Raw genomic sequence first — 12185 nt, forward strand, 5'->3', positions numbered from 1 at the left:
CAAGAAATATAGCGATCAAACATGGAGCTTTGGAAAAAATTTAAACTGCAAACCCAAAAATTGTAACTTAGTACAGCAATGAAATTAATCTAATCAAACTTTGTAGTTTTTTAAAAAGGTGGGGACTAATCAGCTTCACAGCTCTCCCCTGATTTATATATTTCTCACATTAAGCCTTCTGCATATTGTTATTGAATCTTCTGGCCATTAATTGGTGCATATCTTGAGGAGCATATCTTGAGGAGCCCTATCAATCTTGTAAATATAAGTAACGAAAATTTCCCACATTAAGCCTTCTGCATATTGTTATTGAATCTTGTGGCCATTAATTGGTGCATATCTTGAGGAGCCCTATCAATCTTGTAAATATAAGTAACTCTTTTGTTTTGTTCTGTTTGATTTGTTTCAACCAAGAAAAATAACAGAAAAAACATTTCCAATTATCGACCCATGATAGAAAAGAATGTTTTCTCAAACATGAATGTGCCCTAATAAACACTATATTATTTCACAAACATACAAATATCGGGCAACTATTTCATATCAACCCATCTTTCACAAACATACAGTGTTGGAAAGTCATTCCATGCAAAGCTTTTGCAAATCCAAATACAATGCTAAACGCGTGTATAACAAATTAATGTCAAAGGATGTCATCGAGCCACCACAAACTCGCCAAAGTAAAATACAGGAAATTTTGGTTTCATAAATTATGAGGCAACTGCCCTCATGATGTCAAGTGATTAAAATGAAAGCTTACAGTGAGTCATAGGTAAGACTTGAAACGTTAGTGAAAATACCAGACCCAGATACAATTACAGTGAAGACTAAACCATATTAATTACTAATTTCAAATTACACGGATAATAGTGCATATCACAAAACACCATGGATCTAGATAGTTTACAAGTCTAATAGCTGTCTGTAAACAAGTCACAAAAACAACCAAAATGGGTGCACATTTTGTCTTTTATAGAAGAGGGGTCAACTCTGACTCGGAAGATCCATGAGTCAAAGTCATGTTTAGTCAATTTGATTCACCTGAGAATTTGACTCATGCTTGAAAGTCAAACTTCCGAGTGTGACTCCAGGCCAAGTCAGATTCGGAATGGAACTGAGTCGACTCTATTTCCTCTATGCCAATTCAGACTCGGAATTAGCTGACTTAATTTCTCACAGAAAAGAGTCAGGCTCTGGAGTCAACGGAGAAGTCTGGTAACACTGTTAAACCCTAACAAGCTCTAAAATTATTAGTACAAGACGACCGTATAATGTGAAGCACCTTTGTTTGGCCTCAAATGTTATAAGAGTATTCAGTCAGCCACAATCAATTTGCCAACTCTGGCTATCTTGACAATATAACACAACAACTAGTTTGACATCCTCAGTGCAACACAAGGAGAATTGTGACCATGACAAATGAACATTAATCCGTGACCCACGAATTGGGGAAACCATATTAGCTAGATTGTGTTGCTGCTTTGATATTGTAAAGCCAAATAACATTGAATGACTGTCCCATAGTCTCAACAGGATATGTTATCCTAAGTGGTGTAGACGAGATTGCACTGGAACTTCAAATTTTCAGATGTGCACATTTCCAAGTTCAGAATGTATGCGACAATTTGTAACACGATCCATACAAATCGTTCTCTTGCTCCTCGCATGTATTGCTTTGCACCGTCATAATATTTCTTCTAACAATTACACATTGTAGACATTCTTTTATTGCGATTCACAAGTAAACAATTTTAGAACCAGCCTTAGTATGCAAGGCTCTTTGTCTTCACTACCAAGGGCAATAATACCTCGTAACTTCCAAGATGCAGATGAATATGCATTTGTTTTTCAGTTCAACTGATCATACAAGTCTACCTTAGAATGTCCATAAACCGATATCCTTCGGACATTGCTCGTTCCAAGACAAGCTTCTGTAGGCAAGATATAAAAATTAATATTTTAAGTGCAAACTGAACTTCACATACAAGATACCAAAGTATTAATCCCTCGTGATAAAATTAAACATCAATTGCATACCTGTATTTTTTTAGTAACAACTCCCAGCCCCTGTTTCAAAACCCCAGGAAATAAACTGAGAAAAGTATAGATATGTGCTTTTACCTAAATTACAATCACAATACAAGGCTTTAGAATGTAATTTTATTGGCAGTACACAGAAAAATTGGATCTACATGTAAAATGTGCAGCCTACAAGCCACTGACATAAACATCTATACATCAGAAAACAGATTTCTTCATACCTCTAAGCGCAAACTCTTCCACGATATTTCTTCCCAACCTTCAGTATAAAATGTTTGGTCCCAGGAAGATGGTACTTGAATTGAATCAACATGCTGTATCAATCTTAAACTATCTGCCAACCAAGAATTAATCAACGGAATTCACAAGAAACTAGAAAAATCAAGCCAGTAAATCAGAGGAATATATGAAAAAGGAGTAATTAAATCTTTGGCAATACGTATGAATTTAAGTAATCAATGCCACTTTCTCTGACCTGAGAGTTGAAACAAAGGCATCACTGTGGATATGAAGGAAAATCACAGGAAAATATGCCAGAGATGCCCAAGAGTATATATGAAGAAAAATAGATAAACAATGCTCTATTTGGTGAGAAGTTGGAGAAAGTTATTTGGAATAAAAGCAATGCAGGAGACAACTAAACAAAAGAGATGAGCATGGTACCAGCCTATTGTTCCCAGTTAAGTACTTCTAAACATTGGTAACAATATCATGTTATAAAAGTTATTTGGAATAAAAGCAATGCAGGAGACAATTAAACAAAAGAGATGAGCGTAGTACCAGCCTATTATTCACAGTTAAGTACTTTTAAACATTGCTAACAATACCATGTTACAAAATTTATTTGGAATAAAAGCAATGCAGGAGACAATTAAACAAAAGAGATGACAATAGTACCAGCCTATTATTCACAGTCAAGTACTTTTAAACATTGCTAACAATATCATGTCACAAAAGTTATTTAGATTCTAGAATAAAACAAACAACTACCAAACAATGAGACAAGAGGACACAAGATATAGGTTCTCTGCCACGGCCAAAACCTCTCCTTTTGAGAGAAAAACCAACAAGAACTCCTCTTCTTATAGAACTTCAATTGACGAATTCCAAGACCTATGACCCTTGACCAAGACTCCTCCAAGACCAAGTCAACCTTCCTTCTTGATTTGCACAACTTCCAACAACAAACTTTGACCTTCCAGCAACTTCTTCAGCAACTTCGACCCCTAGCAACAATTTCTGCAACTTCGACCTAGTAGATTCACAGCTTCAACCTTGATGCAGCTTCACAGCTTCGACCTAGAAGCAGCTTCAAAACTTTGTCTTGCCTAGAAACTGTAGAAACCCTAACACAAGAGAGAGAGAGAGAGGGGCCCAAAAATTCGATCTTGCTCTTCTTCTTTTTCGTCCCTTTTCCATCTTCTATCTTAGGAGATCAAACTTGCTTGAGTGTATCCAAATGAGGTCGATTCCTTCTTATATATAGGCTTTTGAGGGGTACGAATTGCTATCTTTAGGCCGACTTGTCCCCTTATGTAGGCTGACTTGATCTTTGCACCATGATGAGGTCTTGGAGGGTCTTTTGACTTTCTTTTGACTCAAATAAATTTTCTTTAGAATATGTAACTACTAACATGCCCAAAAGGGTCTTTCATACATGACAATGACTCAATTGACTTGACAAGCCCTAGAAGCATTCAATGGGTGCTTGACCTAAAAATAAATCTCCCTTGAGCATGAAACCCATGCCTCAAGAATAACAATAATAGATTTATTTCTCTTTTCATTAAATAAATAAAATCATGATTACATATGTCATTATGAAGACCAAACCTAGTTATATATTTCAACAGGTTGAGTAGACCCCCACTTGATTTTTGGGGAAAAATGAGGCTATGCACATAAGAGAAAAAGGAATAATTATTTTGTTAATGGAATGTGGGGTCCACAAAAGGGAAATTTGACCCCCTTGAGGAATTCGCACTAAAGGAGAGAGATAAGAGAGAGAAGGTGGTTCAAATTAGTGGAATTGGGGGCCCACCAGAGGAGAAGGGACCGACATCTATAAATTTCACAAGGAAGCCTCATTTTGGTATATTTTGTCTATCACTTTACAGACTCAAACTCTCTTGGAGTTGTTGAGCACAAGAAGAGAAGTGCTACTTAGCACAAGAATTTCAAGTGGAAATTCCACCCCTATTTCGGAGGACTTCGAGTGTCTCCCTCGTAAGGGAAATTGGAGTCTAATTCAGGGTTTCACTTGAGCATATTGCAGTGATTTCATCCAGTTCTATGTGTTCCCTTGGGCGCAGAAGACAGTTTCCAGTGGTCAATTGGAGCAGCTTCCTTTGGTTGGAGATTCTGGGTTTTGTAGGTGTTTTTCCTTGAGTGGAAGGTAGAGATTGGCACCATTTCACAAGGCAGAAGCAAAGAGATCTTACTGGGTCGAATTCTTCTATTTTTGGGCTTGCGCAAGGATGTGGCTGTAGAGATTTGCTGGAGTTGGGCCTGGAGAAGTGAGTTATTTCCGGGAGGAATTTTGCAGTGATTTCATAGGCACTTTAGCAGAAGATTTATGCCAGCTTCAGCAATATCTCTCTTGCAGTGCGCAAAAAGCCTTCGATTGTTTAGACTGGGGCTTCCTAAGAATTTTGCTGGCAAAAATTGGGCTGAAAACTCAGGGCATCAACTGGATAATGTCTTGTGTTGAGAATGTCAGATATTCAGTCATCATAAATGGAATCCCCTCGTCTTTCTTCTTAGCTGAGAGAGGACTTCGACAAGGTTGTCCCCTCTCCCCTCTGCTATTTATCCTAGCAATGAACTCTCTCAGTGTACAGATTAACAAGGCTGTTGCTGAAAAGAGATGCTTCCCAGTCAAGATATGCAAGGACATTTCTTTATCTCACAACCTCTTCGTTGATGATGTCCTCATTTTTGCTATGCTCTGTAGGGCCTCCTGGACTTGCCTAAATGAAATTCTTGATAAATTTCAGAAAGCAACAGGATTGGTTATAAATAAGGCAAAATCCTCTTTGTTTCATAATGACACAAACCTGGAAATGGTTTTATGGATTACTGAGTTGATGGGCATTGCTCCGTTTTCGATCAGGGATGGGATGAAATATTTGGGCTTCAACCTAAAGGCAAAGGGCTACTCGAAAGCTGACTGGCAATGGTTATTGGACAGATTCTATAAAAAGATATCAGGCTGGGAGTTTAAGTTTCTTTCTTTAGCAGGCAGGTTTATTCTAGTTCAGGCAGTCCTATCTCAACTGGCGGTCTACTAGGCTCATATTTTCTATCTCCTTGTTAGTATCATTAACAAAATGAACAGCCTTGCGGCTAATTTCCTTTGGGGAGGCGAATCAATACAGAGCAAGATTCATTTAGTAAAGATGGCTTCAATTTCAAAGCCCAGGAAGGTTGGAGGTTGGGGCCTTTTAGACATGCGCTCCTTCGGAAATGCGCTCCTTTGTAAGTCCCTCCACAGGGGCATCTTTGGAGATGGGCCATGGAGCAAGGTTATAAGGATAAAATACTTGAAAGGCAGGAACCTAGAATTCTGGTACAGAAGAAGATCCATTGGCGTAAGAAAAGGCTCGACAATATGGCAAAGTCTCAGGAAAATCCATCTCTTCTTTCTGGAAAATCTAAGATGGAACCTCTTCTCGGGTTCCAGAATGCTAATTGGTTTTGACCCTATTTTAAATGGACAGGATATCTCTTTTCCTCCTTCCCTGCTATGCTTCCTTCATAGAATGGGCTATTTTTCTTGGGACAAACTGATCAAATCATGGACAGGTTCTATCCCAGTATGGAAGGATGGTGATGACCTGAACCTACCGCCAGCGCTGCTCCCGCTCTGGAACTCTGTCAAAGAGGGTCTTAACAGTTTGGGGATTTTCCGTTCGGGGACCAGGGATCATTTGATTTGGACTGTTCCAAAAGCCAAGTTGCCTGTCCGTGTAAAGGATATTTATGCGAACATGATCACAGTCCCTCCTCCATGCTCCAGACCGCTTTTCCCTCCTTGCTTTTGGAAGGCAGGATGTCCTCTTAAAATGATTATTTTTTCATGGTTGGTCTTCAACAACAGGAATCTATCATGGGAAGTCCTCCGAAGGAAAAGCTGGCAGGGTCCGAGCAGATGTGCCATGTGCCATGATGCTGAGGAAACAAACTTGCATATGTTTTTCCAATGTGCCTCGTCTCTCCAGATCTAGTATGATCTATCCTTGTCTTTCTGTTTTCCTCACCTTATTTTTCCTTCTGTACAGGCTGTTTTTAAATGGTGGAGCGAGCAAAGTCTATCCTGGAGATCCTTGTTTATCATAACCTGTTGGTTTCTTTGGAAATGGAGAAATGCTCAAATCTTTCAAGACTCAAAGGAACCTCTCAAATCAATCCTGCAGTGCATTTTGGCATGCCATGACTCGTTTCATCAGGTCGATGTACAGTCAAAAAAAGTTTGTAAAAAAGTACCGGATGCCTATTCTTTCCAGGCTCTCGCTGCTTTCTTTGATGGAGCTGAACAAAACAACAGTTGTGGCTGTGGAGTCTACATCGTAATAGAAGACAGCCTTCAATATTCTCTATCTTGGCATGGAGGATGTGGTACAAACACTATGGCCGAGGCTCGGGCTCTCTCCGGGCTGCTCGCATTTTGTGACTTTTTAGGCATCCAGTTTATTTCAATCTATGGTGACTCGAAATCGTTGATTGATCATGTTAATGGGAATGGCCTCATTAGCAGTCCTCACCTCCTTGGTTGGCTAAGCAGAATCATGTTTTTTCGGAGCTCAATGAACCAGATATCTTTCCAGCATATCCCCTGTTCCAGGAATGCCCAGGCTGACATTCTCTCCAAGGAAGGTCTTGGTATGACGCCAGGTCTATGCTCATTGTCAGTCCTCCATGATGGATCCTCCTTTCTTATTCAGGATTTCAGTATCAAGGGAATGTGACTCCTTTCGACAGCTTGGGAAGCTAGTTTACTGATCTTCAGTTCCATGTGAATGTGACTTATTATGTCCCTTTGTATTTTTTATTTCTGTTTCTGAATGTGCAGTCACTAATCTGTTAAGGAGATATGGGTAGGTTTTTGTCTCTGATTTCCATGAAATGGACAAATCTGTTCCATTTGATAGTGTTTTGTTTTTGGGCAGTCCTCATAGTACCCAAAAAATGTAATGAAACGTTGATCTTTATATTACCTTAATATAAATCTATGATGATTTTTTTCTGTCTGAAAAAAAAAAGCTGGGCAGACTGGAAAATTCACACTTTTTGGGGCTCTCCGGGTCAGCTAGAATTAGCCCGAGATTTTTCTGGGTCTTTGTGGGATTGGTGTGAGGAGCTCCAAATTAATTTTGCAGAATTTTTGGAGCAATTTTGAGGGTAGGAACACCATTTCTTCCTCAGCAACAGCAATAGAATTTTTGGGCAGTGCGAATTACCTATTAGGGCCATTTTCCAGCACTTGGGTCTATCATTTCACCTGGGTTTTGCATGTTTACAGTGGCAAGCCCAAGTTCTATCGTTCTACTCCATTTGTACCCAATTTCCAACATTATTAATAAAATGGCTCAGATTTCCTACTCAGATTTTATGGTTTATTGATTGCACTTGCACATTTTAAAATTTATTTGTTGTAGCTTAGCACATGTCTTTGTTGTTTACTAAATATTTCCATTAGGAATATTACAATGGTATTAGAGCATGTTCTTAGCTAGTTGTGGGCAAAAATAGCAGGTGATGCCACTCAGATACCAAGGAGTAGTGTTCCACAGAGGTAGAGGCATAGGTAGAGGCAGAGGATGTGGTAGAGAAGAAGAGCTCGACCCCTTTTCAGACACAAAGCTTGATCATGCTAGAGAGCGCATGGAGAAACAAGAGGGCGACAAGCAACCTAGACAGAATGGACAAAATCAGTTGTTGGAGGAGTTAGTGAGGACGAACCAACAGATGATGAGGCATAATCAACAGGTTCTAGATATGATGCGGCAGATGTTGGGCATGCAATTACAAAACCAACAGGGATCAGCGAACGATGGAGAAGGTGGGTCCCGGATAGGAAAGGGGAGCCACGTGCATGCACGCACAAGCCAGCAGATGAACACCCACACCTATGGTTAGACTAGTAGACCCACGATGCCCCGTTTCCTGGAGGAGCCTGAGCGGGAGAGGGAGTAGTATCTTTAACCTGCAAAAAAAATCAGAAGTGTGAAATATGCCAGAGATACCACAAAAAATAACACAAGAGATGATAGAAAATGGAAATATTTTATTAAAATTTGCAGCAATAATGTTCACTTGCCTCTTTGAGGGGGCAACCTCCAGTAGAGCAGAGCTCAATTACACAACACAATACAAGACTTCCCTTACTATCTTCAACAATATATAGTTTCATGAGACCCAAAACCCTAAATACTCGTGGTCCCTTGCCTAATGCGAGTTAACCACTTTATTTATTAGCTATGGCTTGTTATAACTAATTGTGGTCCCTTTTTTATAATGCGGGTCAACCACTTACAATGCTTATGGGCTTTATTTATTAAACTAACTAATCATGACTCTTACGGGGCCCCTTGGGCTTATTACATTAATAAAGGGGTTAGGGTCAGACCCTAACATGCCCTCCCCCTTCAGAAACAGACTTGTCCTCAAGGTTGGATCTGTGGCAGAAACCCCAACTGCAAAATCTGACAGCCAATCAACAGGAAGTGAGGGAACTACAGCAATAAAGGAGTGTCAGGTGCTACAAATCACGATATATGCCAAGGGTCCAACAATAGTACTCGGCCCAATCTTTCAGAGCACTAAGGAAGATTGACCATGCCCTTAGCCGTACTACCCAACTACCCTAGGTACATGCAAGTAATCTCCCTTAGTTTTCTTCTTAGTGTATTATAGCAGCGAGACAACCGACAGCTTATTTAGGTTTAGTTTCAGGGTAACCTTGGGGGCTTTCCGATATACCAAAGGTACGTGGAAGTGCAGTCCCTGTAGAGGTGTTTTCTAATGTGCTGCTACTCGCAAGGGTACCAACAGGGGTTAGAAAGGGAGTCCAACAGACATGACCACCTCTTGTAGTTTCTGCATGTATGCTTCCCCAACCACAAGTTGATGTGCATAATGACAGATCTTTGTAGTTTAAAGACATTAGAAAATGTCTCTAGCCTAAAAAAAATTGCTAAAATTGGTTGTGTGATTGGCCTATGAAAGTGCTCTGATACCACTTGTATCCTTGACCTGCATAAAATATTAGAAGTGTGAAATATGCCAGAGATACCACAAAAAAATAACACGAGATGATAGAAAATGGGAATATTTTTATTAACATCTACAACAATAATGTTCACTTACCTCTCGAGGGGCTACCTCCAATAGAGCAGAGCTCAATTACACAACACAAGACAAGACTTCCCTTACTATCTTTGACAATATATAGTTTCATGAGACCAAAAACCCTAACTACTTTTGGTCCCTTGCCTAATGCAGGTTAACCACTTTATTTATTAGCTATGGCCCGTTATAACTAATTGTGGTCCCTTTTTTATAATACGGGTCAACCACTTACAATGCTTATAGGATTTATTTATTACACTAACTAATCATGACTCTTATGGGGCCCCTTCGGCTTATTACATTAATAACAGGGTTAGGGTCGGACCCTAACAGAGGAAGTCAGATGCATTTGTTGATTTGATGAGATCCTTCACTTATGGGGTTGATGAGTACGAAGCGTTGGATCCTAGGGTCAAGAGGGTCTTATCCTTTGGGGATTTTTGTCACCTAAAGGAGAAGTACAGACCAGGAGCAGGGATGACTTCAGAGGAGGTCAGCAACATCAAAAACATGATACACAGAAGTTGGCATGGGAGGTAACACTGCCCAACTCCAATGGGTCAACCAAGAGTTTGGCTAGGGCATGGATTCAGAAGCTAGACACATTTTTTCCTCTATATACCATGTAGGAGACAGATGTGATCAGATTTGCCACTCTGCAGTTGGACAGAGATGTGCAGGAGTGGTGGTACCACAGATTGGTTATGTTGGGGCCTGCTTCTATCACATCCTATACTGAGTTCACGAGGAGATTAATTGAGAGATTTGACCAGAAGGACCCTGAGCTACACTTTCGAGAGTTGGCTAGCCTAAAGCAGACAGACAGCGCTGAGATATATATGACCGAGTTCCAGAGACTAGCTATGATGGTCTCTGACATTTCAGAGGCGAGGTTGATCATGCTATTCATTAAGGCATTAGCAGAGCCTTTGCGTGGTTGGGTAAGAGCGTGTAGGCCTGTATCATTACAAGATGCCATCAACCGGACCAGGGACATGCTTGATGCGGTTCTAAAGACCAGGGCACCAGTACCTTATAGGCCCACCTTTCCTCATAAAGGTAAGGACACTAGACCTCCTCAAAAAGAGTGGACCGAACAAGAACAGTTGGATGACGAGACTATGAGAGACCTTCGTAGGAGGAAGTTGTGTTTTACATGCCAGGAGTCGTGGGCACCAAGGCACTGGTGCACCACGAGCAAAGCCCACTACATAGAGGTATTCTCTGATAGCGAGCTAGGGGACGAGGTTCAGTTGGAGGCAGACAAGGGAGCAGATGAGCCACAGGGTGCAGAAAGAGACCCACCTTTTCCCACAGGAGGTGTCATAGCCTCGCTTCGAGGAGTTTTGAAATATTTGACATTGCGGATCAGGGGAACAATGCAGGGTCAGTGTGTGTCAGTGTTGGACAGTGGAGCTACCCACAATTTTATTGATGCACAGATGGTGGAGTGGAGAGGTATATATAGAGAGGCCTTTGAGCGGTTTTTAGTGTTGGTGCTAAGAGATCAGACCATGCAGTGTACTATGTATGTCCCTAGGATGACATTGACCATGGGGAACTATTTTGTGACACACCACTTCTTCGTGGTTAGTGTGTCGGACACCGACGTAGTGATGGGTGTCCAGTGGTTATACTCCTTGGGGCACGTTACCACTGATTGGAAGAAACCGAAGATGGAGTTCGTGGGGCCAAATGGGAAGCCGGTGGTATTGAGAGGCATGCATTCATACCAACCAATGACAGTATCATCTCATAGGATGGAGGCTGATTGGAGACAAGGAGATATAGCGTGGGAAGTAGAGTTGCAGATTTTAGAGGCAGGGACGTAGACACGACAACCACACCTAGATATCTTAGCGTTATCAGAGAAGCACCAGGCAACGTTTGGGGACGTTGCTTTAGGCCGTCCACCAGATAAGGGCTTTGAGCATACCATAAAGTTGAAGGAGGGTGTGTCTGCATTTATTACCACTCCCTATAGACATCCCAAGGCATATCGAGATGAGATTGAGTAGGCTATACAAGAGTTGTTGGCCTTGGGCCACATCAGGCCAAGTTCCAGTCCCTTTGCTTCTTAAATGGTGCTAGTGAAGAAGAAGGATGGGACCCTTCACATGTGCATTGATTACAGGGCCCTGAACAAGAGGACATTGAAGAATAGATACCCAATCCCACGCATTGATGAGTTGATGTACGAGCTTAGAGGAGCTAAATACTTCTCTAAGATAGATCTACACTCTAGGTATCATCAGATTCAGGTAAGAGAGTAAGGACATCCCGAAGACTACATTCAAATGGCACTACGGACACTTTGAGTTCCTAGTTATGCCCTTTGGGCTAACCAACGCTCCATTTACATTCCAGTCTTGCATGAACCACGTGTTCCACAAGCAGCGGCGCAGATGTGTTTTGGTATTCTTTGATGAAATTTTGATATACAGCAGGACGTGGGAGGAGCATCTTCAGCGTCTGGAGGAGGTATTGCGCATTCTTGAGGAGCAACAACTATATGCCATGATGTCCAAGTGTGAGTTTGGACTGACAGAGATGTTATATCTTGGCCATGTGATCAGTGACGGCGGAGTGTGTGTTCACCAGGAGAAGATCATGGCCATCCTGTGTTGAGAAATCTAGGGGCAGCAAGTGTAGGTGATTTCTCTTTCTTTGATAACTGCTTGTGATATATTTTTACTTCATTTGATAAGCTTCTTCTTTTTCTTGATTATTATTAATGTTCTTCTATCATCAAAAAACTACCAAACAGTAAAATCAATGAGACAATAGGACACAAG

At 41.0% G+C, this 12185-nt stretch overlaps 1 protein-coding gene across 2 annotated transcripts in view; it reads right to left on the minus strand.

Moving 5' to 3' along the window:
- Positions 1-821: 821 nt before the first annotated feature.
- The window catches only part of LOC149184499 (D-aminoacid aminotransferase-like PLP-dependent enzymes superfamily protein), a 156703-nt gene continuing 145339 nt past the window's right edge, over positions 822-12185 (minus strand). Inside the window, exons 6-8 of one of the 2 annotated variants that reach the window (XM_089417546.1) lie at positions 2262-2374; positions 2038-2067; positions 822-1928 (exon numbers count right to left, since the gene is read on the minus strand). In XM_089417546.1, coding sequence (XP_089273672.1) covers positions 1872-1928; positions 2038-2067; positions 2262-2374 — 200 coding nt within the window. In that variant the 3' untranslated portion in view covers positions 822-1871. Of the gene's footprint in view, positions 1932-2037; positions 2068-2261; positions 2375-12185 lie in introns of both variants that reach the window. The other variant, XM_089417544.1, reaches the window with a different exon arrangement.

The sequence above is a fragment of the Pinus tabuliformis genome, chromosome 3_2, assembly GCF_031772625.1.
Source record: "Pinus tabuliformis cultivar Carrire ecotype Pingquan chromosome 3_2, CPIR1, whole genome shotgun sequence".
Classification (NCBI taxonomy): Eukaryota; Viridiplantae; Streptophyta; class Pinopsida; order Pinales; family Pinaceae; genus Pinus; species Pinus tabuliformis.